Below are 26204 nucleotides of genomic sequence, written 5' to 3'. Positions count from 1 at the left end.
AATAAATTTAAAAAATGATTAAAAAAAATTAAAAAAAAAAAAAAGAAAACAACAGATACTTGGGCGCATGGGTGGCTCAGTCATTAAGCAGCTGCCTTCTGCTCAGGTCATGATCCCAGGGTCCTGGGATCAAGGCCCACATCAGGCTCCCTGCTGGGTGGGAAGCCTGCTTCTCCCTCTCCTGCTCCCCCTGCTTGTGTTCCCTCTCTCTGTGTGTCTCTCTCTGTCGAATAGATAAATTAAAAAAAAAAAAAGAAAAGGAAGCAACAGATATTTAAGGTATACCAGATTAAAATTCTGGAACCCTCTGTAAGAAATGCATGTGACTCACAGTAAGATACATTAGAAAACTAAATGGTTAGGGACACGTGGGTGGCTCAGTTGGTTAAGTGTCTGTCTTTGGCTCAGGTCATGATCCCAGGGTCCTGGGATCCAGTTCTATATGGGGAATCCTTTGCTCAGTGGGGAGCCTGCTTCTCCCTCTGCCTGCTGCTCCCCCTGCTTGTGCTCTCTCTCTCTCTCTGACAAATAAAGAAATAAAATTTAAAAAAAGAAAAGAAAACTAAATGGTTAGCATATTGTATGTACTCAGTAAATAACTGGAGAAGGAACAGGAGGAAAGAAAAGCGAAAAAGTGAGCTTCCTGCAAACAAATGTATGAACATATAGATATTTTAGAAAATTACTAAATCATTATTTTCTCTTTATCTTAAATTGCTGATGAAAATAATCTGTTTTGGCAATGGATAAATTCTTCCAAATGAGAACAAACTACCAGGGAACTTGAGGTCACTTAAAACCTGATTTCTCATGTGCTATTATTAAAGTAACAATTTTTATTCAATTTATATGCTGAACAAATGACCCTGAGGCACTGTAGAATTCTTAAATGCCTTCAAATCACTGTTTATTTGTCTATCTCCCAATTAGGTACACACTCCTAAGAAAACAAACAACATATCTGACAGGTTCAACATTACATCCCCAAAGCCTAGCGCAGTGCATGGTACCTATTAGCTTGTTGAAATAATGATGCATTTTAAATGAATGGCAAAACACTGAAACAGATTAGTCCAATCAATTAGGTAATTCCATACAGTGGAATATAATACAAATATTAAAAATTATGAGATACATATATACACATTAACTTAAAAAAATTACAAGGTAGTACATAAAGTGTGATCTCACTTTAGTTATGTGTACATGCACAAATAAAAGTCCACACAGCTAAAAAGAATATAATTGTTCACAGCAGTCTAAGGCGCTAGGGGACAAAAAAATTTCATCAATCTTACTATGTACCCTCTAACCAATATTTTCAAAAGAGGGAAAAGAACAGAAGATTTGAGGGTATGACATTCCTTTTGGTAGAAAACTGATTAAATCAAGTAAATTAGAATGAATGAATCTTGTCAAAATATGACTAAAAATACAGGAATATAACTAAACTCTCCTAGAAGTGACCAATATTTTTAAAATATTTTATTTTTAATGAACCTAACTTGTCAGAGACCTGTATCTACCTAGAATTAGAATGCCCATAGTTTTCATCTAACATATTTCAAAGTTGACTATATATCTAAAAGCACAGATAACACTTTCTACCTCCATTTATTAACTACTATTGCTACCATGATTAATCATCGCAACAAGTAAGTACATGCTCTTTGAATCTTAGCACCAACCCCTTTATTTCACCTATCTTTTTAATCTCCAGAAATAACCCTCTGGGATGTGTTTTATGATCTCCATTGAATAGAAGAGTAAACTGAACTTTAAAGAGGTATCCTGATCAGTCATAAATATTATTAGGAAAGTGCTTATGTATATCAAAATATTAAAATTACTTTATTCTACTGCAGGTATCCACCACAGAAACTACTAAAAGGTGGGTTTTAATATTAAGGAAAGGGTCCAACTGACACTTGATTTGCTTTCTCTATGTGACTTAATGTAAAAAAGTATGAATTCCAAACAAGCCAAGCAAAGGCTTATTTACAAGTCAAGGGAAAGGATTCATACAACAAATTCAAATTTATAAATCAAGAAATAAGCTTTTTACTAATTTCAGTGAACATCTTTTCAAAATGTAAAAAAATCAAAGATAAAGATCAAAAAAATTTTTATTAAGATCAGGATATTTCTTAAAAATAAGAAGAATATACATACCACAATTTTAAGAGGTCCATATTTTTTCTCTTGAGCAGCAAGCGCATTCTTAAAAGGCGTAGGAGTTCTTGGTGTGGTACCCAATATAGATCTTCTAATAGTAGGTGTTCTAAACCTAGCCAATCATTTAGATATTTGTATTACAGTCAAAATTTGATTCTATAAGGGTTAAGGAAGGCAAACCCATGATAAAAGCATACACTAAACTTTTCTAGCATACACGTTTTATTTAAACATTCCAGGACTATTTTATAGTAGCTTGCCTAAACTAATTCTTACTCCAATCAATCATCTTAAAATAGAAAAAGACAAATGTAGAAAAAAGTACTAAAATTGTTATTTTGCTTCATATCAAAGTTTTCCATTACCTGTAGCTGGTTTTCAGTCAGTAGGAATGAAACATAAGGTTATGATCTTTTTTTTCAATGCTAAGTCCTATATGAATAGGGATTAGGATAAATGGATGAAAAGCTTTTTTTAAACAAAGTCATTTTTATTATTATTTATAGGTAACCCTATGCTCAAATGTGGGGCTTCTAGTGACAACCCCAAGATCAAGACTCTCATGCTCCACTGAGCCAGCCAAGCACCTCATTAATCTAAAATTGTGCTTCCCATTTTCTCACTTACCCTACATTTTCCTTTTGATCTTTGGGGGTTGTTTCCTTGTGAAGAGGAGTTGTAATGAGAACTTTCTGCCCACAAATAGGGGTTGATGTAAATGAAGGATTTTCTATATTAATTTGTTCATTTCCAGGGCATGTGTTGAAAAACTAAAAAAGAGCATTTAAAGACAATTTCTAGAATGTTAAAATCCCTACAGAAATATTAAACTGATAGGATTTTCAACGATATTTTCAAATAGAAGATATTTCTCCACTCCTTCTAGAAAAGAATTAATAATATTTCATTTACATTCCACTTCAGGAAAATTAAGCTCCATAGGGCAGAAATTTTAATGTTGTTTATCACTGCTTCCCTAGCTCTTTGAAGTGTTTAGCATATAATAGGCTTTCAATAAATAGTTGCTTAACAAATATTCGAAAGTTACAAAACACAGTAAAATAATTTTATAACTGTATTATCAAATAAAAATCTATAGAAACCATAAATAGCTGCTATGCTAAATTTAACAGTTTCACATAACAGTGTAACTGGAAAAAAGTTTTATTATTTTATTAATATGCAATCTTAGGTATCTTTTTCTTGAGAATTCTTTGAATTCTGAAAATAATAATGTTTTGCTGATAATATAGCTGTCTCAAAAATTTGCTACAGAATTGCTATCAAGAATCCATTTTCTAGGGGCGCCTGGGTGGCTCAGTCGTTAAGCATCTGCCTTCAGCTCAGATCATGATCCCAGGGTTCTGGGACAAGTCCCGCATCAGGATGCCTACTCAGTGAGGCGTCTGCCTCTCCCTCTCCCACTCCCCTTGTTTGTGTTCCCACTCTCTCTCTCTCTCTGTCAAATAAATAAATAAATAAATCTTAAAAAAAAAAAAAGAATCCATTTTCTAAAGGACACAATTTACTCATTGAATCTTAACTTACATATAATCATGAAATACCGATTGACTTTTGTAGCCAATGGAATAGAAACAGTGGTAGGAAGAAGTGGAAATTATGTTAAGGCTACTTGGGGTTTTTTTTGTTTATGTTTTTGTTTTTGTTTACTTATTTATTTATCTGAAAGAGCGAGAGGGATCACAAGTAGGCAGAGAGGCAGGCAGAGAGAGAGGGGGAAGCAGGCTCCCCATCGAGCAGAGAGCCTGATGCTTGGCTGATCCCAGGACCCTGAGACAATGACCTGAGCCGAAGGCAGAGGCTTAACCCTCTGAGCTACCCAGGCCTACCACGTTAAGGCTACTTGTAACTGGAATGAATCCTAGCTCTAACACTTCCAGCTCCTAAGATTTACAACACACTTAGCCATAAAATTAGTAGTCAAATGCTCTCAAAACCCTGCCATGGTGTCCATCACTTATAGGATAAAATACAAGCTTTTTACTCTGGGATACAAGGTCTTTACTATCATGCCTCAACCTTCTCCGCTACTTTTCCCTTAGGATTTATATTTCAACAAAAATTGCTAGTGTTACAAACTCCAAAGATAGAAAATTACTAGTGTGCCCAACCCAGTTTCACCTTCCTCAGATGCTTTGTAACTCTGAGAGCTGGGGTGGTATCAGAAAATGCAACTATTCAAACTGTAGTCTGTGTAAATGGCATCCCCTGAAGCACAGGATAAATAATTTTCAGAGAACAAGTGTTTATGTACAGTCAGATTCTCCAACTTCCTAGCATCAAAGGACATCTCCAATAATATCCCAGCATCTTCCAAGTTTATTTGACCATTAAATTTCCTTCTTTTTCCATAAAACTTTTTAACCTCTACCAAGACACTTTCAGCAAACATTAGCTTCTTTCTCTTACTAATGGACTGTGGACAAATTAACTTCCGAAGTTGTTCCACCTAACTCCTGAGGTGTTTTGGAAGAGGATTAACTGAGATGCTATAAGAAGAGTGTTTGGCATACAACTGGAACACAGTATTCATTAAGAAAAATAGCATTATAAAATAACAGATATAGTTTGCCTTGTATCTCTTGTAAATATCTACTGCCCAAGGATGTAACTCCAAGAGAAAGTGGGTGGATATAACTCCAAGAGAAAGTGGGTGGATATAACTCCAAGAGAAAGTGGGTGGATATAACTCCAAGAGAAAGTGGGTATCTGTTCCTGACATCCTTAGAAAACCTTCAGACACATGAAATTCTTACAGTGAGCAGTTGTCTATGGATGTATACCTGATATCTGTTGAACAGTTAATCAGGAAACTGGATCTCAGTCTCAACTCTGACATTAGATAACTGTGGGCAAACCATTTTACCTTTCTGGGCTTATTTCCTGATGAGTCCTATAAAGATGTACAACTACTTATCTAAAATATCCCTTTTAGCTCTAAAAATTTTAAGATACTATAACGTAACTACTACACCTTATGAGATAGCTTCTGATCTACCAGAGCTTAGCACTCTCATGTATACATTTAAATACCTTATCCATTTTTATGTGTTATCAAAGCAACAAACTGCTAGTAAGGATATTAAGGATCTAATGTAGCTGAGCTCACCAACATTTGGAAACAAACAAAAACAACCCACTACCTGTGAAGGAGAAAATGGTAGTGTTTTCACCGGTGTGTGTTTTAGTGCTGTATTACCGCCATCAGTGAAAGAGCCATCACTATGTTCGCTGCTGGGGGACTGACCCACTCGCATTCTTCTCCTCTTTCTGAGAATGGTTGGTGGAGTGCTAAACTTGGCCACATTTGGGGATGTTACAGGAACAGCCTCACTGTCTGCACCATTACAACTGTTTTTTTTCCCTTCAAGTACAAGGCTGACATTAAATTGACATTCCATGGCTCCTTCGTTGTGTTGAATTCTCATTAGTTTGACTGGGGTGGACTTGACAGGAGAAGCAGCAGTATCAGAAAGATCAAAACTGGTAACATCACTCCATGCTACAGGATCCTGCAATAAAATAAATCCTTAACTAAAGCTAATGCTTTAAACTAGTTAAATGTGATTTTGAACATAGAAAGATGACTTTTACAAAGTTAACTACTCGTTTTTTTCTTTTCTTACTCAACTTTTTTTTTTTTTTTAAAGAAAGACTATTTGAGAGGAACAGATTATGGTTTTACTACAATTCCAGTTTGGAACATTCTGAAATAATATTTCATCTAATTCAATAGCTGCAGCTTACTGTCAAAGTATCTTAAGTAAAAAGAACAAATTATTTTATGTTATTATCAAAGAATATAGTTCATAAAGCTTCACTCTATTCCACATCAGAAAAATACTATCAAATTTGATATAATTTGGTAATGTGTATGGAACATCTCCAAAATGGTCACACATTTGGATCCAGAAATTCAGTCTAACCTAAGGAAATAATCATGATTTTACACAAGGGTTTACATAATATATTCTGTAATTTTTAATACTGAAAAACTGGATACCATCTAAATGTTCAATAATAGTACACTGAGTAAATAAATTTTGTTACATTCATATGTAGAATAGTATGAAGTCATTAAAATTGAAGTCTGAAAAACAGTTAAGAAACCAAATACATGTTTATGATATAATGTAGAAAAAAAATCCACAAATAATACATAAAAGTATTTTTTGGTTTAAAAATACATGCACATATATATATTTTATATGTATAATACACAGCCTGAAAGAAAATACTTCAAATTATTAACTCTGGGCTTCTGGAGGATTTTTCTTCTTTATAGTTTTGTCTAATTTCCAACTCTCTCTAATATATTTGTACAACTTGTATAATAAAAAATTATTAAATTTTATTTTTTAAAAATTTTAGACCAAGTACATACTGAGATAGATATAAAGTTTTTTGTTTTTCCCAAGAGCCACTGCAAAAAATCAGAATAAAATTAAGCATGACATAAAAGGAATGCTTAAGATAAAACTGGTCAGTGTCCCTTAAACTAAGTTTCTGAACATGAAACCATGTAACTAAAATTGAGATTTTGATAATCTCACAATTTCAAACTTACAGATTCAATAAGTTCTAGAGTCTCTGCAAATTCTGGGATGGTCTGTAGAGAGGACAGCACAGCATTTGCCTCTACGGCCAGGAACTTTGTGGGTGAATTCTGCTGAGCAGACAGAGTTTGATTTTCATCCATACTGTAAAACTCACTAGTGTGCTCCTCGAGGCTATTTAGAGTATTAGACATGCTATCATCCATGAGGAAACTACCAGACCAGCTAGAAAAGCTTCCAGGTTGCTAAAAGTACAAAAGAAATGTGAGTATTATTTGTCATTCTTAACCTAGGCATAAATTTGGCTTTTAAGTAAGAGTTTTTTCTAGGATAACATACTTCACAACATTTCAGCTAAAAAATATAATAGCAAATACATTGTCTTTCCTCAAAATGGATGTAAACTTTTTTTTCATTAAATATCTTGTCTCTATTTCTTTTTTCTAACTAAATTGTTTTTAATTTATAAAGTCATGGTAAGATAAAACTAGCACATGTATACAACATAAAGTTCAAGCTCCCAGAATATGGTCTCTCTCTACCTTTTACCCTTCATCTCCCAACACTTTCACTCATTCGTCCTCCTTTCAGGGAATACCAAATACCCAACTATTGTTGTTGCAATTCCCACAGGGGTTACTCTTTGATCCTAAAATGCCTTTGCACATACTACTGCTCCCTTTATCTAGAATGCTCTCCAACATTGACCAGGGAAAACTTTTATTCTTCATTTAAGATACACTTCAAATATTGGAAAGTGGTCCATCTCATCATCCACTTTTACCTTTCCACTTACAATAATGTCCAGTTCATCTACTTTGCTAGAATATAATCATTGCCTTTCAAGAACGAGCTCAAATAGGATTTCTTCTAGGAACCCTTCTCTGACTACCTAAACCTTGGATAACTCTCTTATGTGCCCCCATAAAACTTTGTGACTTATTTTCTCACACCACTTCCTATTTCTTGTCTGTGTCCTCATTGCAGAGTAAATCCTTTGAAGTCAGAGACTGTGTCATTTTTATCTCTCTGAAGAGGTACAGTGGGCAATTTACTTATCTTTTGAGCTTAGCTTCCTAGTGTCTCATAATAAAAAGCAAGAAAGGAGACCTTGAAAGGTCATGGTTAAGAAACAATATGTAATTCAAAAGTTGTTAAGAGTGGATCCTAAGAGTTCTCATTATAAGAAGAAAGTATTTTTCCCTTTTTCTTTTCTTTTTCTGTTTTGTACCTATATTAGATGACAGATGTTAACTAAACTTAATTGTGGTAATCGTTTCACAATATATATAAGTCAATTTATTATGCTGTATACCTTAAACATAGAGTGCTGTAAGTCCTATCTCAATAAAACTTGGGAAAAATATGTAAAGTATATAGCTCTATCCAATAGAACTCTCAGAGATGCTGAAAATGTTCTTATATCTGAAACTTCTCATTATGAGAGGCACTAGCCATAAGAGCAACCAAAATGTGACTAGTGCAACTGAGGAACTGAATTTTTAAATTTCATTTAAAATTAAATGGGGCTAGTAGCTACCATATTTTAGAAAGCACATTGTCCTATCCATAGGAAATACTCAATAAGTGGTCCCTATCATTTTTAAAAATAAAAATTACTAGAATGTGTTAGATAGTCACAATAGCAAAATGTTAAGTTTCAAGTAAGGTGAAAAAAATTTCCAACGTTGTAAAATAAGTTCCACCTGTTTCAAAGTTTCTCCAAAATAAAAGAAACTAAAGCACTCTTATTAGCATAGACAACTTCTGAGTTTACAGTCACTTTCCGGAGACAGGTTGCTTGCATTTCAATTAAATTTGGAGGTGGGAAAAAGATTCAGAAAGATGACTAGGGGGGCGCCTGGGTGGCTCAGTGGGTTAAGCCGCTGCCTTCGGCTCGGGTCATGATTTCAGGGTCCTGGGATCAAGTCCCGCATCGGGCTCTCTGCTCAGCAGGGAGCCTGCTTCCTCCTCTCTCTCTCTCTCTCTCTGCCTGCCTCTCCATCTACTTGTGATCTCTCTCTGTCAAATAAATTAAAAAAAAAAAAAAATGACTAGGCCCAATGGAAAAACCACAGAGTTGCATTCAGACTCACCTGAATATAAATTTCTAACAACAAATTACCTACTCCACAGAATTAACATAAGGATTACTGAGAATACATAAAACACATTTATAATGGTCGAACATAATGGATACTCAGTAAAATGACAATAATTACTATCAAATACTTTTAAGAATACTTTATATGTATATGGACTCTACTCCACTGGGTGTAGCAACTTCCCTCTAAAATCTAGAATCTCCAACCAGATATTTACAAGAGTGGATTTTAGATAAATAAGTTCTAAAAAAAAAAAAAAGTAATAGCTTTCATTTTAAAGCAAAATGCCATATCTTTTAGCTAGTTATATCTTCCTATCATTCCTGTCATTCCTAAAAATGACAGAAACTATCAAAAAAATTAAAAATGGTTTAAACATGATATAGTTATCCAGAAATGTGGACTCTCTAACCATAACTGTTTATTTCTTAATAAAATCAAAATTAATTTTAAAATAAGTGCACTTCAGGTCTTCCTATTTGTCCATGATTTTTGCAATTGCAAAACAAAAACTACGCTTCCTATGGCATGCATCTTGTCTGTTACAGTTAACAAATGTTTTTATTAACACTTTTAAATGGTATAAAGTCATCACCAGTTGCCTCATAACACTACTTCAAGAACTCAGTTATTCTATTTAGTAATTCTGCATTAGTTCCCAGTCACTGTGAATGGACAGTCCCCTCATTAACTCCCAAACCAAGAATAACCTTTTCCTAAATGCATAAACTTAAAATTGTCATTTAAGTATAAACTTCCTTTCTTTTAATTCATCTAACATAGCCTAACTTAGCTAGAATGAATACCATTTATCCTAATTTAATACTCTTAATTATTCCCATCAACCAATATTCATATAAAAATTTCTTTAAAGAGGAGTGCTGGGTGGCTCAGTGGGTTAAAGCCTCTTCCTTTGGCTCAGGTCATGATCCCAGGGTCCTGGGATCCAGCCCTGCATAGGGCTATCTGCTCAGCAGGGAGCCTGCTTCCCTTCTTCTCTCTCTGCCTGCCTCTCTGCCTACCTGTGATCTCTGTCAAATAAATAAATAAAATCTTTAAAAAAAAAAAAACATAAAATTTAAATGCGCCCTTTCCCTATAATTTCTTAAGTTATTTTTTTTCCAATTTACCAAATTTGTATTCATAATATAGCAAATAGGAAAAAATGCTCAAAGCAGAATAAAAGCAATTTAGAAGCACATAAACCTCTACACATCTATTAAATTCTTTATTTTTCAAACATTTTTTTCCATTAAAACTATCATTACCAGGAATGTCTAAAATAAAAAGAGCCAAAAATCATAATAAAAGCAAAGTCTATTCTAAACCACCCATCATTTTCACAAATATATATATACATATTGAAGATCATACTTTAAGTCTGCTTGACATTTACAACTCAAGAAGCATCTTAATACAGAACACTGTAAAATATGTTTAAAGTGTTGTATATCAAAATCGGGCAATCTCAACACTGCAAAATAGAAAAACTGTTTTTCATCCACATTAAAATCTGAAGTCATACTGAATAGTATATTAGTACATGAAAGTCAATGCTAATGAAAACTATAAAAGCACATAAAGGATTCTAACAAAATCTAAACACTTAAGCTTATTTCTTACCGATGAAACTCGCTTTCTTCTAACTTCATTCTCAGCTGACATAAGAAGCAACTCAAGTTCCTTTATTTTTTTTTCCTTATCAGGATCTTCATCAATGAAGGGTGGCTAAAATAAGTTAAATAAAAGAGAAAGACATTCTACTTAAACAACTGTTTTATTATTATTATTATTATTATTACTGCTCTAATTTTTATCTTCCATGCAACATAAAATCTATTTTCTCTAATAAAGGTTAATACAACTAAATACCAAATGCTCAATATCACAATCTCTCTGGTATCTAAATATTTTCAACTTAACAGAAAAGATTTGGGAAATTTATTTTATTATTATTATTTTTTTAAGTAATCTCTACCCTCAACATGGGGTTCAAACTCATGAGCCCAAGATCAAGAGCCACATACTCTACCGACTAAGCTAGCCAGATGCTCCCAGAATTAGGAAATTCAAATGCATGAAAAAAAAAGTATACTGTATCATCTATATTAATTTAGAAATTAATGTCTGGAGTCTGTTTTATTAAATCACATGTATGCACAATTTATCTAATTTAAGAAAAATACAACCTGAATGCTTTACACTGGAAAAATGAAAGGACCACCCTACTGGTGTTGTCAACCACCTAACATTTGTACATTTATATTTCTCAAACCCATTTATAAACTTTCTCCTTTAGCGATAGAATATTCAAAATAAGCAGAACAGATAGTATTGTTTTTGTCCTAGTTTTATGAATGAGGAAATAAGACTATTAGACTTTCAAATATATGTTGGAAAGTGTTTCCTTTTTTTTTTGGTTATAAATAAAAAGTTACCTGAATAAACGCAGAAGTCTGAACATGTTCTACACAATTGCCTTCAGGTGACACATACTGATAGCCTGGGATCTAAAAAGTATTTAAAATATTAGTATCATACATATAGCACTATATAATTTTTTAAAATCTAAGGTAAAGCATGAAAACTCCTGACAAAATAACAGCATTAAAAACTCATAAAGTATCTCTGTTAACTTTGAAAATTCATTTATATAATAGTTTCTAATAACTACATCTTTGTTCTTAGAATCTATTAATGAAAAGTAACTCTTAGGAAAGACCTATCTTCTCCTGGATGAAATACAAGAAGTACTTGGCATATATTTATCAGCAAATCAGTCTATTATCTACAAAATCCACCAAATTATTTTTTTAATGTGCTATTAGAAGGATTGCTCTATTTCTGGAAGACGACAAAGTAATTGTTCTTATCTTTCAGAGGAAGGGCTTGGTCCATATGAAGCACTCACAAAGACAGTGACTAAAGAAAGTTTTTCAATATTCATACCTCCTACTCCTATCACCACCCCATGCCAATCTCTGTGTAAAAAGATATGAAAACAGAGGATTCTTCTATCACTTGTCTTAGAAAAACAGTCAGAATCACTTGTGCTTTTTAATACTCTGACAACAGACCAAGAATTATTTTCTTTCTTTTCCAAAGCATCTGTAGTAAGAATTTTGGTTGCATGCAAATTTAGTGTGCAATGGTAGAAAGAAGCATGAGAAGATATTTTTTAAAACCTAAAAATCTAATATAATAAGAAATTGTTTATTTTCCATAATGCCTACCTAAATCACTATCTGATGCAGAATCATAAAATACTACTAATATAGAACTTAACTTTCACAATACCTGATTTGTATGTTATCACTAAACTTTCAATGAATTAGAAACTTATTTTTCTCAATCTTTTCATTTAAATCTGTGACAGTATTTCACACCATTTTTTTCTTTCAAGTCAAAATTAGAATGATTTTTTAGTAGCTTAAATGAGTTGAATTATGAATGCACAAATTTTTTAAGAATTATAAAAGTACAATAAACAATTCTTAAAGTACAAGAAATATCCTTCTTTTCCAACATATTTTGATTGAGACTGTTAAACACTCCCTTGACCCCAAATAATTTTTAAAACTATGTTTCTATGAGTTAAAAAATAAATTTAAATAACCTTTCTAAGACAGAAGCAGAATGTTTCAGTTTATGCTGCTGAAATCTAGGACTCTAAAGAAAAATGTAAAGAAACAGACAATAAAAACCTTCAGGTACTGAGTATCAGCAGGTAACTATACTGTCTTCACATGTTTTCCTATTTGTAAACTAAGATGTCATTACTTTTTTAAAAGGATTCTTTTAAACTTATGTCCAAAAAATAAAGTCAGTTTAATGAGGTAAATTCAAATCAAATCTGTGCATACTAACCACAAGATTTTTAACACTCAGACAAATTTTATCTTTTGGTAGAAACTATTATTAAGTCCTGACTTAATCTTTACATTTTATGTGATAAAAACCAAGAACTGTTCAACACAAAAAATGGTATGACAGATAGGCAGACAGAAAAATATAAAACAAACCTTATGAAAACTCCTAAACTAATTTCTTGCAGAGAAGAAAATGCACTTCCCCTATCAGGAGCTTGGGAAATCTCTACTCTAATGAACCTGTCTAAACAAAGACTGACATCACTTAGTTGATTGGTTACTAGGGAGAAAAGCAAAGTTGAGTGCCATCAAAGAACCAATTAATTATCTACCATACCTCCCAAAATGATGAATGGATTTTGACTATTTTCTCCTTAAAACCATTTTATACACACTTACCTCTTAGAGATAAGCAATACTACAATTACACAAAATATTTTTTAAATGGAAACTACAATGGATGTTAAAGCACAGATGACCATAAGCTTTGAATCATAAATGAAGATTCAAAGGATGGTAGCATTAGGAAATGTAAATACTAAGTTTCTTAACTGGATAATATAAAAATTACCAAAAAAGGGAAACATTTTAATGAGTCTGTTTCCAAAATATTTATCAATCAAAAAAGTAGAGATGAACCTCCACTAATGGTTTAACAGCTAGTTATGGCAATTTTTTTGCAGTTTGGAAATTTAATTGTCTATTCCCCTTAATATATGCTGTATCTGTTGTATTAAGAAACCAAACATCCTCCCAAATAACAACTAAAGAAATCTTTTAAATAATAAAGGTATTAAAAATATGTGCCTGAACAGGTATGTAAAACTGATTCTGGGTTTGCAAATGGTCCATAGTCGCACAAGGTTTGTGTTGAAGTTTCGATGAAGATCGTTCTGATTTTATTCCATCTTGTAAGTAGCCCTCCTGTTCCACTTTTCTTCGCATGGTAGAATTCCAATGATTTTTGATAGAATTATCAGTCCTAAGAAATGAAAATGTATAATTTAAAAAGGAAAAAAAGGATTCCATAAATTTTAACACTGTATAAAGTGTACAAAGTGCTTAAAACAAATTTTTACAAATAATGAAACTAGATACTTTCTCAATTCAAATATAAACTGTCAGGCAGGCACAGTTCTAAACTGGAGATAAAGCAGTGATGACAAAGTCCCTGCTCTCATGAGGCTCACATTTGAAAGTGTGGCAGCATGGAAGGACAGAAGAATAGAAAAACAAAAATTTAAATAAGAAGAAAAACATCAGTGCAAACTAAATTCAACAATACATAAAAAGATCATATACCATAACCAACTGGGATTTATTCTAAGGATACAAGGATGTTTCAATATCTGCAAAATCAATCAACACCATATTAACAAAATAAAGGATAAAAATCATATCATTTCAATAGATGCAGAAAAAGTACGTGATAAAATTCAATATCCGTTTATAATAAAAACTCTCAACAAAGTGGGTACAACAGAGGAAACATATCTCAACATAATAAAAGCCATACAAGACAAATGCACAGCTAACATCAAAGTCTATGGTGAAAAGCTGAAAGCTCTGCCTCTAAGATAAGGAACAAGACAAGTATGCCCATTCTTGCCACTTTCATTCAACATAGTTTTGGAAGTCCTAGCCACGGCAACCAAACAAGAAAAAGAAAGAAAAGGCATCCAAATATGAAAAGAAGTAAAACTGTCACTATTTGCTGATGACATGACTATATATATATATATATTAAAAAAAAAACCCACGTAAAGAATCCACCAAAAAAAATTAGAACTAATAAGTGAATTCAGTAAAGTTGCAGGATGCAAAATCAGTACACAGAAATCTGTTGTGTTTCTAATACACTAATAACAAATTATCAAAAAGAAATTAAGAAAACAATACCAGTCACAGTTGCATCAAACAGAATATAATACCTAGGAAAAAACTGATCAAGGAAGTGAAAGATCTGTACTCTGAAAACTGTAAGACACTGATGAAAGAAACTTAAGATGGCACAAATAAATGGAAAGATAGACTACGCTTATAGACTGAAAGAATTATTAAAATGTGCATACTACAAAAAATAATCTACAGATTCAATGCAATCCCTACCAAAATACCAATGGCATTTTCAAAGAGCTAGAATACATAATCCTAAAATTTGTTACAGAACCACAAAAGGCCCCTACTAACCAAAGCAATCTTTAGAGAGAAGAACAAAGCTGGAAGTATCTCACTCCCAGATTTCAAACAACACTACAAAGTGATAGTAATCAAAACAGTATGGTAATGACACAAAACAGAAACATAAGTCAAAGGAACAGAATAGAGTCCAGAAACAAACCCATGTTTATACAGTCAACTAATCTTCAACAAATGAGGCAAGACCATACAATGGGGAAAAAAACAGCCTTTTCAATAAATGGTGCTAGGAAAACAGGACGACCACATGAAAGGATGAAACTGGACAACTTTCATAAACAATATACAAAAATAAACTCAAAATAGATTAAATACTTAAATATAAGACCAGAGACCACAAAACTACTCAAAGTAAACAGGCAGTTAGCTCTTGCACATTGGTCTAAATAGTTTTTTCTTGAATCTGTCAGACAAGGGCAACAGAAACAAAAAGCACTACATCAAACTAAAAAGCTTCTACACGGGGCTCCTGGGTGGCTCGGTGGGTTAAGCCTCTGCCTTCGGCTCAGGTCATGATCTCAGGGTCCTGGGATTGAGCCCTGCATCGGGCTCTCTGCTCAGCAGGGAGCCTGCTTCCTCCTCTCTCTCTCTCTCTGCCTGCCTCTCCGCCTACTTGTGGTCTCTTTCTGTCAAGTAAATAAATAAAATCTTAAAATAAATAAATAAAAATAAAAAGCTTCTACACAGTGAAGGAAACCATCCATAAAACAAAAAGGCAACCTACTGAATGAGAGGAGATATTTGCAAATATTATAACCAATAGGGGTTAACATCCAAAATACATAAAGAACTCATACAACTCAATATAAAAAAAAATTTAAAAATGGGGAGAGAACATGAACAGATATTTCTCCAAAGAAGGCATACAAATGGCTAATAGACTTAAAAAAAGATGCTCACAAATCATCAGGGAAATGCAAATCAAAACCACAATGACCCAGGGCGCCGGGGTGGCTCAGTCAGTTAAGCGGCTGCCTTTGGCTCACGTCATGATCTCAGGGGTCCTGGGATTGAGCCCCACATCAGGCTCCCTGCTCAGCAGAGAGCCTACTTCTCCCTCTCCCTCTGTGTGCCACTCTGTCTACTTGTACTCTCTATCTCTCTGTCAAATAAATAAAACAAAACAAAACAAAACAAAACAAAACAAAACACAATGACCTATCACCTTATGCAGGTCAGAATAGCTACTATCAAAAATGACAAGAAAAAACAAGTGTTGGCAGGGATGTGGAAAAAAAAGAACCCTCATGAACTCTTGATGGGAATGCAAAAAGATACAGCCACCATGGAAAACAGTATGAAGATTCCACAAAAAATTAAAAGTAAAACTACCACATGATCCAGTAATTCCATTTCTGGAAATTTATCTGAAAAAAACGAAAACACTAATACAAAGATATATGCACACCCATATATCTGCACAATGCTGTTCACTGCAGCATTATTTACAGCCAAGATATGGAATCAACCCAAGTGGCCACTGAAAGATGAACAGAAAAAGAAGATGTAGTGTATGCATGCAATGGAATATTACTCAGGCATAAAAAATGAAATCTTGTCATTCACAACATGGAGGGACCTAGAGGGTACTATGCTAAGTGTTAAAAGTCAGATAAAGATATATACCATAGAATTTCACTTATCTGTAGAACCTAAAGAACAAAACAAACAGAACAGAACAGAAATAGACTCATGGATACATAAACAAGGTGGTGGCTGCTGGCGGGCGGGGGTGGTGGGCAGAGGTTGAGCGGAGAGCAGGGAATAGGGGAAGGAGATTAAAAGTACAAACTTCCAGCTATAAAACAAATAAGACATGGGGATACAATGTACAGCATAGGGAATATAATTAATAATACATAACAATTTTGTATGGTGACGGTAGCTAGATTTAGCTTGGTGATCACTTAAAAATGTATATAAATGTTAAATTACCATGTTGTACACCTGAAAATAATATAATATTACATGTCCAAAACACTTCACTTGGAAAAAAGCAAAGAAAAACATCAGCACAATGCAGATCATTAAAGTAGGATAAGAAAAGTGAGTAACTAGGGTAATTTGATAGGTGGTCCAGGAAAGCCTCTGTGAGGTGACAGTGAAGCTAAGACTGAATGACAAGAATGAACCTGCCATACAAGGGGAGAAAAAAAGAGCATTCCATATAAAGACATAGAGAGGGCAAAGGCCTAAAAGCCAGGAACAAACATGGTCAAGAAAAACAAACCACAAATTAGAGAATCCCAATATTTTTTCACTACAATACCTATGTTGGAAAGAGTTCACTGGTTCCCTTTTTAACTAAACTTGCCTTTATAAAGTGGAAACCTTCAACCTACAGTTACTTGTAGTATAAATTCCATCCTCCATAAAATATACAAACATTTACTGAAAATCAATTACATACATAAAGTGTTAAGGCACTTTATATTAAGGCTAGCTTCAGTGGACAGTAAAAAGATATATAAAAGACTGAAAACATCAGAAGTTCCTAAGCCTGGTTTGGTAAAAAAATATGATGTTTTAATTTCCTTACTCACAAAAAAAGACAGCATTGTTTGCTTTGCATATTTCATTACTATATGAAAATTAAGTATATAGGTAAAAGCATTTTATGAAGTACCATACAGAGACTACAACAATAAAAAAAAAAATGCATACCTTCGAGTGAGGTATGGATTTTCCTAAGGTTGCTGGTCTACTGTACTACAGACAATCAGGAAACATTTGAACCAGTGCAATGTATACAGGGGCATATCACCTTCCCTTAGGGAAATTTTGTATTTTAGCCACATGGATATATATACTACTCCCATGATTTGAATCATACCATAATTAAGAATTGAATTTTCTCTAATGAACTGCCATAGCTTATTTCAGCCAATGTATCTGCTATTCTCTGGTCTTATGCATAGAATACAATATGAAAGAAATCTCTTCCATTTAGATTCCGTTCCAACCAGGTTTGTACAAAAAAGGTCTGTCTGACTGGCAATGATATGTAAACAATCTGGGGAGTATATTAACTGTTCACATAATCTAAAGGCCCATTATTTTACTGCACAAATTACTACTATAAAATATTAAAAATGTAATTCTATCCCTTACACAGAATTTATTACAAATAGGTGCAAAGATTCCCTGTCTAAATTTCAATTATAAATAAAAGTCATGGGGATCCTTGTAAACATATTTAATAGTAACTTAATAAAGATCAAGTTTAAGTACAGGGAAATGTATATACACATATACAAGCACCTTCCAGGAAGTAGTTTGGCAATTTCTGCCCAACGATTTCCCAACCGCTTATGTGCTTCATAGATGATCCTGTCCTCCTCTTCTGTCCAGGAAGATTTCTTTACCTCAGGATTCAGATGATTATGCCATCTTTCTCTACACTGCTTGCCTATTCTTCCTTTCAAATGTTTTGCAATTAAAGACCATCTTTTTGGCCCATATTTCTGAACTAATTCAATAACCTAAGAAACAGAAAAACAAAGTTTAAAAAACCATTATCTTTTTAAAAAATAAATAACTCGTGGGGATGTAATGTACAGTGTGGGGACTATAGTTAACAATATCGTAATGCACATCTGAAAGCTGCTAAAGAGATCTTAAAAATTCTCATCACAAGAAAAAATTTTTTGCAGCTATATATGGTGACAGATAACCAGACTCATCGTTGTGATCATTTAGCAATAAATACAAATAGCAAATCATGATGTGGTACACTTGAAACTAATATAGTGTTATATGTCAATGATACCTCAATTAAAAAAATTATTACCTTGACAGAATTTTAAAACGTAACTCAAGAATACTATTTTTAATGCATTAAATCCAAACCACAAGTTTTCTAATACTCATTCATCATTTGCCAAGTACAGAAATACAAACTTATCTAAAATATAAGGTGCTAATTAAAGCAAGTTGTAAGTTAAATTGTTTTCATTGAAAATTAACTTAAGACAACAGTAAAGATGCTGAGACTTATAGATTTTCTACTTTTGTATCTTTTTTTTAAAAAGCTTCAGCTGAAAGCCAAATAAATCAGTTTGGAAGAAAGAAGGATCTAGAAATTTACCATCTTCATTTCTTCCTTTCTCACACTAAAAGGATACAGATCACACATTGTAAAACCTATCACTGGCCATCAATTAAACCAGATCAGTTCTGAGCCTGGTGAATTTTGTTGTTGTTTTTGTTGTTGTGGGGGCAGGGTAGGAAACATGCCCTAATTCCCCGACTACATTAATGTTTCTGCAATAAAGAACATGAACTAAAGGTCAATTCCTAGAGGAGGGCAGCAACATCCCTATTCTTCTCAGACTTTTATAAGACAAGGAATTACCTTAGTTTTTTAAGTCATCCAACTCTTTAGAAACACGATGCTCTGCTCTCTCTCTTATTTGGGGGCTCATTATAGGTCAAGAGGGATAGTTAAGAATGACTTTCTTACATATCATGTTATCAGATAAAATAAAAATAAAAAATTGTTTCGAAAATGTTGACTCTATTTTCAACAAGAAGCTACACCCTAAATGTTGCTAACTTAAGCTCTAAATAAGAGTAAGCTGACGGCATTTTTCCTTCTGTAAACCAAACTCTTAGAAAGAAAAAGCTATATATATTATACTTGCTTTGACGTGATTCAGAAAAACTATATTTCAAGACACTCAACTTTCAATTCTTCTACAAGCAGCACCCAAAGAACAAAATCAACGTGACTTAAACATATTCTTTGTGACAAAACAATGTATTAGGAAGAAAAAAAAAGCCAGTCCACCTACACAGTCAGAATAAAGAATATGAACACATTACCCTCTGATCTTCTTCTTTAGTCCAGGGACCCTTTATCAATTCTGGATTTAAAACTTTCTGCCATCGATGCTGGCACTGAAAATCTGAACGATTCTGAAAGAATTGATGATTTTGTTATTGAACAACTGTCTTCCAGAAAGCAAGTCAGCCTAAATTCAAGAAGAAAGTCTTCAAGAATAATGTATTCAATAATATTCTGTAAACTGGGGGTCCCTGGGTGACTCAGTCAGTTAAACATCTGCCTTTGGTTCAGGTCATGATCCCAGCATCCTGGCATCAAGACCCACATTGGGCTCCCTGCTCAGTGGGGAGCCTGCTTCTGCTTCTCCCTTTCCCTTTGCCTGTTCCCCTGCTTGCTGTCCCTCTCACTCTCTTTCAAATAAATAAATAAAATCTTTATTAAAAAAAAAAAAAAAAAGAAAAGAAATGTTGGGTTAGGTCAGAAGGTGGATTCAAGTAGGTTGGCCAAGAGCAAACATGTCAGAAGTGGATTTTGGAATCCCTCTGGAGCTCCTTCCCCCTTCACCCCTCTGCTGGCCTCTTATTCTGGACTCACTCACTACAGACCCCTCCCAGGCCCTCATGTCCCTGTGGTACATTTGGCCGAGTGTCATTACCTGGGTGCACTCTCCCTCTGTGCTCTCTCTCAAATAAAGAAATAAAATCTTAAAAAAAAAAAATTATTTGAACTATAGTATTTCTCAGGGCACCTGGGTGGATTAGTCAGTTAAGCGTCTGTCTTCAGCTCAGGTCATGATCTCAGAGTCCTGGAAGCGGCCCCTGTCCTAGGGCTACCTGCTTAGCAAGCAGTCTGCTTCTCCCTCTCCCTTTGACCCTCCCCAAACTCATACATGCTCTCACTCTCAAATTAAAAAAAAAAAAAAAAAAAGCTTAAATTGTAATATTTATCTTACATGCCTGTGTCTTGATTCATTTTTAAATTAGAGCCTTTGGCAGAGCTTAGACTATATATATTATTTTAATTTATAAGTATGTATCTCTACAGTGTGCCTTATAACATAGCAAAATGCAAAGTTATTTAACACAGATGTTACCATAAAGAAATGTATCCAATATTGAGGAATAAAAGAGAGTAGACAGAAAACTATACAAAGCAGACCTTATGAACTCAAAGAGCATAGCAATCTGAATTGATACAGTACAGCAGTACTTAAACCTAACTTTTTACAATTTAAAAACCCCTAAAGGCATTACTAGGCCACTGCATGGTATTTTAAGGATTTTTATAAAAGATGACCTCCAAGTTTTCAAGAAAAAACAATATAGCTATATGAAAGATTATGTAACATATCAGTTCAATTATTTAAATGTTGAGGCTTAAAAGGAAAATGAATTTACCAGGATGAAAAAGCCTTATGTGGAAACATTCCAAATTCCAAAAATCATTAACAAATGAAGTAGTCAATTCATGACCTAGTAACTCTTACATATAATAATAATAATAATAACAAAACATTTAACTTCATGACTGATTCAGAGTTTACAAAAATACTAGTTCATATACAGGATTCTGGATAATGTTGATTACCAGTGGCTGTCTCTGTGCCTAGTGGATCTCAAATTATGTTTATTTAAGCTGTTTTTCTTCATTTATGGCTTCTAAACATCAATGCTGATCCACTTTAAGGCTATCATTTTCTTCAAAATAATCAGGCAGTTTCTGCATGTCCTGTAGCATTTCTCTGTTTCCTTCATTTGCTGCTATATCACTGAAGATAAACTAATAAAACTAATACAAATAACTTCTAATTTAGTTTGCATTTACTGAACACCTGCTAAATGGCAGGGAATGTGCCAAAATCCTATATATGTTATTTCTAATTCTCACAACAATACTACAAAAACAGTACTATTATTTCCATATTATAGATAAAGAAGCTGAAAATCAAAGAGGTTAAATAATTTTTCTAAGACCAAACAGCTAATGGAGCTGACACTTAAATATAGTTTAGACTGACAACAAGAATTATGCTCTTTTCATTATCTGTTCTCAATTTTCAAGTTATGTTGAAAAGCATCATAAGAATTTAGAAAGAACATGGGTGACCTGGTTTCTGAAACCCACGGTAGTCAAAACAGAAATTCAAATATGAATATTTTGCCTTTAATGTAGTAAGGAACAAAAGGAATGTATGTGAAAACACTTTGTAAATTATAAAATTACATACTAATGAATAGTATGTGAATAGTATGATGAACAATTAAGTATAATTCTTTTAAAAATCAATAACACCTTAAAATGCAAACATTAGATAACAAACTTTTCAAAAGATCTTTTTCTGATTTTATTGATCAGCTGCCAAAAGATTTCAATGTATTTAACTTCTTTTAAATGTTTTAACGTTTATCAACAAATATTTATAAAGCCCTAACCAAACTTAGCATCATTTTCATTTTAGATTAGTAATCTTTTTAGGCCCCTATATAAACTAATTATTAGAAAATCAGATTTTCTGATCTTTGGCCACACTATAGGAAGATCAGAACAACAGAGATGTTTTTAGCAAGGAAACCTAAGTCTAAAATAATAAAGACACATTTCTGAAAAAGAGCAAATTTAATCCAATGACCTATATCATCCATGTTATAAATATAATAGTTGACTTACTTGAAGATGACTAGCAATTAGAGTCCAATCATCAGTTCCATGTTGTTCAACCAACTTCTTTAACTTATCATCCTATTAAAACAGGAATGAAAATTAGAAAGCTTTCTTCCCCCACCAATAACTCTCTAATTCTTTCATGTCATATCTGACAGCCATCTGTAGAAGGACAAGCCACTATAATACAAGCTTTCCCATTTACTCTACTCTTTCTGTCAGTCTCAACATCAAACTGCTATTCACACCCCTGGTGGAAGAAAAATAGGTGCACATTTGTTGATGAATAACTTTTCTCATGTTTTGCTTTTCAGTATGTTTCTATCTTTATTAAATATTATTATTAACAAGTAAATACAAGTATGAAATTAGTAAGCGTTATCACATAATTACCTCATCTCTTGTCCATTTTACTCTGTTCCAGAGTTTCTTCAATCCTTTTTGTTGTGGTACTTCATAATCATGATCAGCATACTGAAGGTCATCATCCTCATCCTCGCTAAAAAATATAAATTAAAAGCCACAATTGTGAAATCAAGAATTAAACGTAAACTTGTGAATTCAATCTTTGAAACTGTGTATACAGGTATGACTGAAGCAGCCACTCAGACTGACAGACATACATCAAATTAGATTATTGAAAATATAAAAAATTAAGAGTCATTCAATTGGTAATAGCTATAGTTCTTACTGACACCAGAGAAATGATAAGCCACCAGGGGTCAATTGATAACCTCTATGTATGCTAAAGAGTTTGGCTTTTATTCTTTATTTGACCTTTATCCTAAAGAGTTAAAGGACTTCAAGTAAGAGAAAGACAAATATCTCATGTTTCAGAAAAATCACTGGCAGGAATGTGGAGAAATGGAGGAAGGAAGACCAATTACTAATCTTTTACAATAACCCAAGTAAGAAATTATTAGAGCCTGACAATGTTAAGGGTAAAATACAAAACAAAATCACATCTAGTTAAAACAAACAATGGAAGAAATGATCTATAAAGAACTCCTCAAACTCCATGCCCAAAAAACAGATAATTATGTCAAAAAATACGCAGAAGAAATGAACAGACACTTCTTCAAAGAAAACATACAAATGGCTAATAGACACATGAAAAAATGTTCATCATCACTAGCCATCAGGGAAATTCAAATCAAAACCACATTGAGATTCCACCTTACACCAGTTAGAATGGCAAAAATCAACAGGACAAGAAACAACAAGTATTGGAGAGGATGTGGAGAAAGGGGAATCCTCTAACATTGTTGGTGGGAATTCAAGTTGGAGCAGCAACTTTGGAAAACAGTGTGGAGATTCCTCAAAAAATTAAAATTGAGCTACCTTATGACCCTGCAATTGCACTACTGGGTATTTACCCCAAAGATACAGATATAGTGAAAAGAAGGGCCATAGGTACCCCATGTTCGTAGCAGCAATGTCCACAATCGCCAAACTGTGGAAAGAGCTGAGATGCCCTTCTACAGATGAATGGATAAAGAAGATGTGGTCCAGGGGCGCCTGGGTGGCTCAGTGGGTTAAAGCCTCTGCCTTCGGCTCAGATCATGATCCCAGGGTTCTGGGATCGAGCCCCGCATGGTGCTCTCTGCTCAGCAGGGAGCCTGCTTCCTCCTCTCTCAAACTCTGCCTGCCTCTCTGCCTACTTGTGATCTCTCTGTCAAATAAATAAATAAAATCTTTAAAAAAAAAAAAAAAAGATGTGGTCCATATATACAATGGTATATTACAGCCATCAGACAGGATGAATACCCAACCTTTGTATCAACATGGAGGAGATTATACTGAGTGAAGTAAGTCAAGCAGAGAAAGTCAATTATCATATGGTTTCACTTACCTGTGGAGCATAAGGAATAACATGGAGGACACTGGGAGTTGGAGAGGAGAAGTGAGTTGGGAGAAATCAGAGGGGGAGACGAACCATGAGAGACTGTGGACTCCGAGAAACAAACTGAGGGTTCTAGAAAGGAGGGGGTGGGAGGATGGGTGACCCTGGTGGTGGGTATTAAGGAGGGCACGTATTGCATGGAGCACTGGGTATGGTGCATAAACAATGAATCTTGGAACACTGAAAAAAGTAAAATAAAATTAGGACGTTAAAAAAAAAAAGAAAGAAAGAAAGGTGGAAACAAGAGGATTTTGCAAGGAGTAAGGATACCTCCAAAACTTCTGATTTTGTGAGCATAAACAGAGCTATCCCCTGAGACAAAGAATAGAAGGAAGGGGTGCCTGGGTGGCTCAGTCAGTTAAGCATCTGCCTTTGGCTCAGGTCATGATTCCAGGATCCTGGGATCAGCCCTGCATCGGGCTCCTTACTCAGCAGGGAGCCTGCTTCTCCCTCTCCCTCTTTTTGCTGCTCCCCCTGCTGTGCTCTCTTTCTTTCTGTCAAATAAATAAATAAAACTTAAAAAAAAAAAAGAATAGAAGGAAAAACAGAACTTTGAAAGGGAGAAGAGAATGGGAAGGGTAGGCAGTTTTGGACTAGCTGATTTCAAGGCACTTGAGGAATATACAAGTGAATACATCTTCAACAGCACTGTCCAATAGAAATATAACAGATATGGACATTGGGGAGGGTATGTGCTATTGAAAGTACTGTGAATTGTGCACGACTGACAATTCACAGACCTGTACCCCTGAAGCAAATAATATTATATGTTAATTAAAAATTTAAAAAATTTTAAAAAAGAAATATAACACAGTCACATATCTAATTTCCTGGTAGCCACATTTTAAAAATAGAAACAGGTCAAAATAATGTTAATTATTTAACCCAATATATTAAAAAATTACCACTTCAACACATACTCAACATAATCATGAACTAGTTTACATTTCTTTTTTTACTCACTAAAGTCTCAAAAAATCTAGTGTGTATTTTATAGTTAGAGTACATTGTAATTCAGACTAACCACATTTCAATAGCTCAATAGCAGCATGTGCTATGAGGGGGAATGGCTATTCTGTTGGGCAGAGCAGATCTAGGAAGGCAAATGGGCACATGGATCTTCTGCTCAGGTAAGAGGCCTCGGATAGACACACAGTTTTGGCAATCACCAGCATACAGAAAACAGTTAAAGCCATGAGAACATGAAACCCCAAAAAAGAGGGCAGATCTTTATGATAAGCTGGAATAGAGGATTTTGAATAGTTAGATTGAAGACAGTCATGAGCATCTGAAAATAATAAGAGCTAATTTATTTAAACTTTCTAAGTACCAGACATTAGGTAGTCTCTGAAATTTCTGTCTTAAAACCCCACAACAACCCCAAGAGGGAAATATTACTATTCCCACTTTATAGAAAAGGAAGACTTTGACTTAGAAAAGTAACTTCTTGCCCACAGTTATACCAAATGTATCATGACTGAACTCCAAAATGCACTATTTAACCAGTATACTGCCACGTACTAGAGAAATAGGGAAGAGGATACCAAGAAGCTGGAAGATACCAAAGATAAACCTGAAGTACATTTTGAAATCAGAACAAGATTTAGTTATAACTTTACTTATTTTGCATCCCTGTACATATCAACCTCTTAGGGCTTTAGTTTACCTGTTTGTGAAATAAGGATAATATATTAATACTACCTACCTTATAGTGCATCTTTAAGGATAAAATTAAATGAAAAAACATATAAAACACCTCATATAGCACATAGCACAAAGAGGTAGCTCAATATTAGTATTATGTGCATAGGCTGACTGTCCAACATTCAAGATTATTTCTGCTTTATTATATCCAACTCTTTTCTAAAAATATGCTCTGATTTCAAACTGCTCAAGTTTGATGATTAACCTCTAATGTAATATATTTAG

General features: G+C 33.8%; 1 protein-coding gene across 2 annotated transcripts in view; it reads right to left on the bottom strand.

Annotated features, from left to right (window-relative positions):
- LOC111155433 (MYB proto-oncogene like 1) overlaps positions 1-26204 on the bottom strand; it is a 38492-nt gene that overhangs the window by 5448 nt on the left and 6840 nt on the right. For both annotated transcript variants that reach the window (XM_022515587.1, XM_022515588.1), the window contains exons 2-12: positions 22766-22871; positions 22379-22450; positions 19750-19842; positions 18187-18407; positions 13534-13708; positions 11296-11367; positions 10481-10585; positions 6764-6997; positions 5340-5708; positions 2803-2945; positions 2173-2287 (exon numbers count right to left, since the gene is read on the bottom strand). In XM_022515587.1, coding sequence (XP_022371295.1) covers positions 2173-2287; positions 2803-2945; positions 5340-5708; positions 6764-6997; positions 10481-10585; positions 11296-11367; positions 13534-13708; positions 18187-18407; positions 19750-19842; positions 22379-22450; positions 22766-22871 — 1705 coding nt within the window. The remainder of the gene's footprint in view (positions 1-2172; positions 2288-2802; positions 2946-5339; positions 5709-6763; positions 6998-10480; positions 10586-11295; positions 11368-13533; positions 13709-18186; positions 18408-19749; positions 19843-22378; positions 22451-22765; positions 22872-26204) is intronic.

Source organism: Enhydra lutris, unplaced genomic scaffold (assembly GCF_002288905.1).
Source record: "Enhydra lutris kenyoni isolate GAN:26980312 unplaced genomic scaffold, ASM228890v2 scaffoldscaffold41, whole genome shotgun sequence".
Classification (NCBI taxonomy): domain Eukaryota; kingdom Metazoa; phylum Chordata; class Mammalia; order Carnivora; family Mustelidae; genus Enhydra; species Enhydra lutris.
The sequence above is the reverse complement of the archived record's forward strand: the minus strand, read 5'-3'. Positions and strand labels throughout refer to the sequence as shown.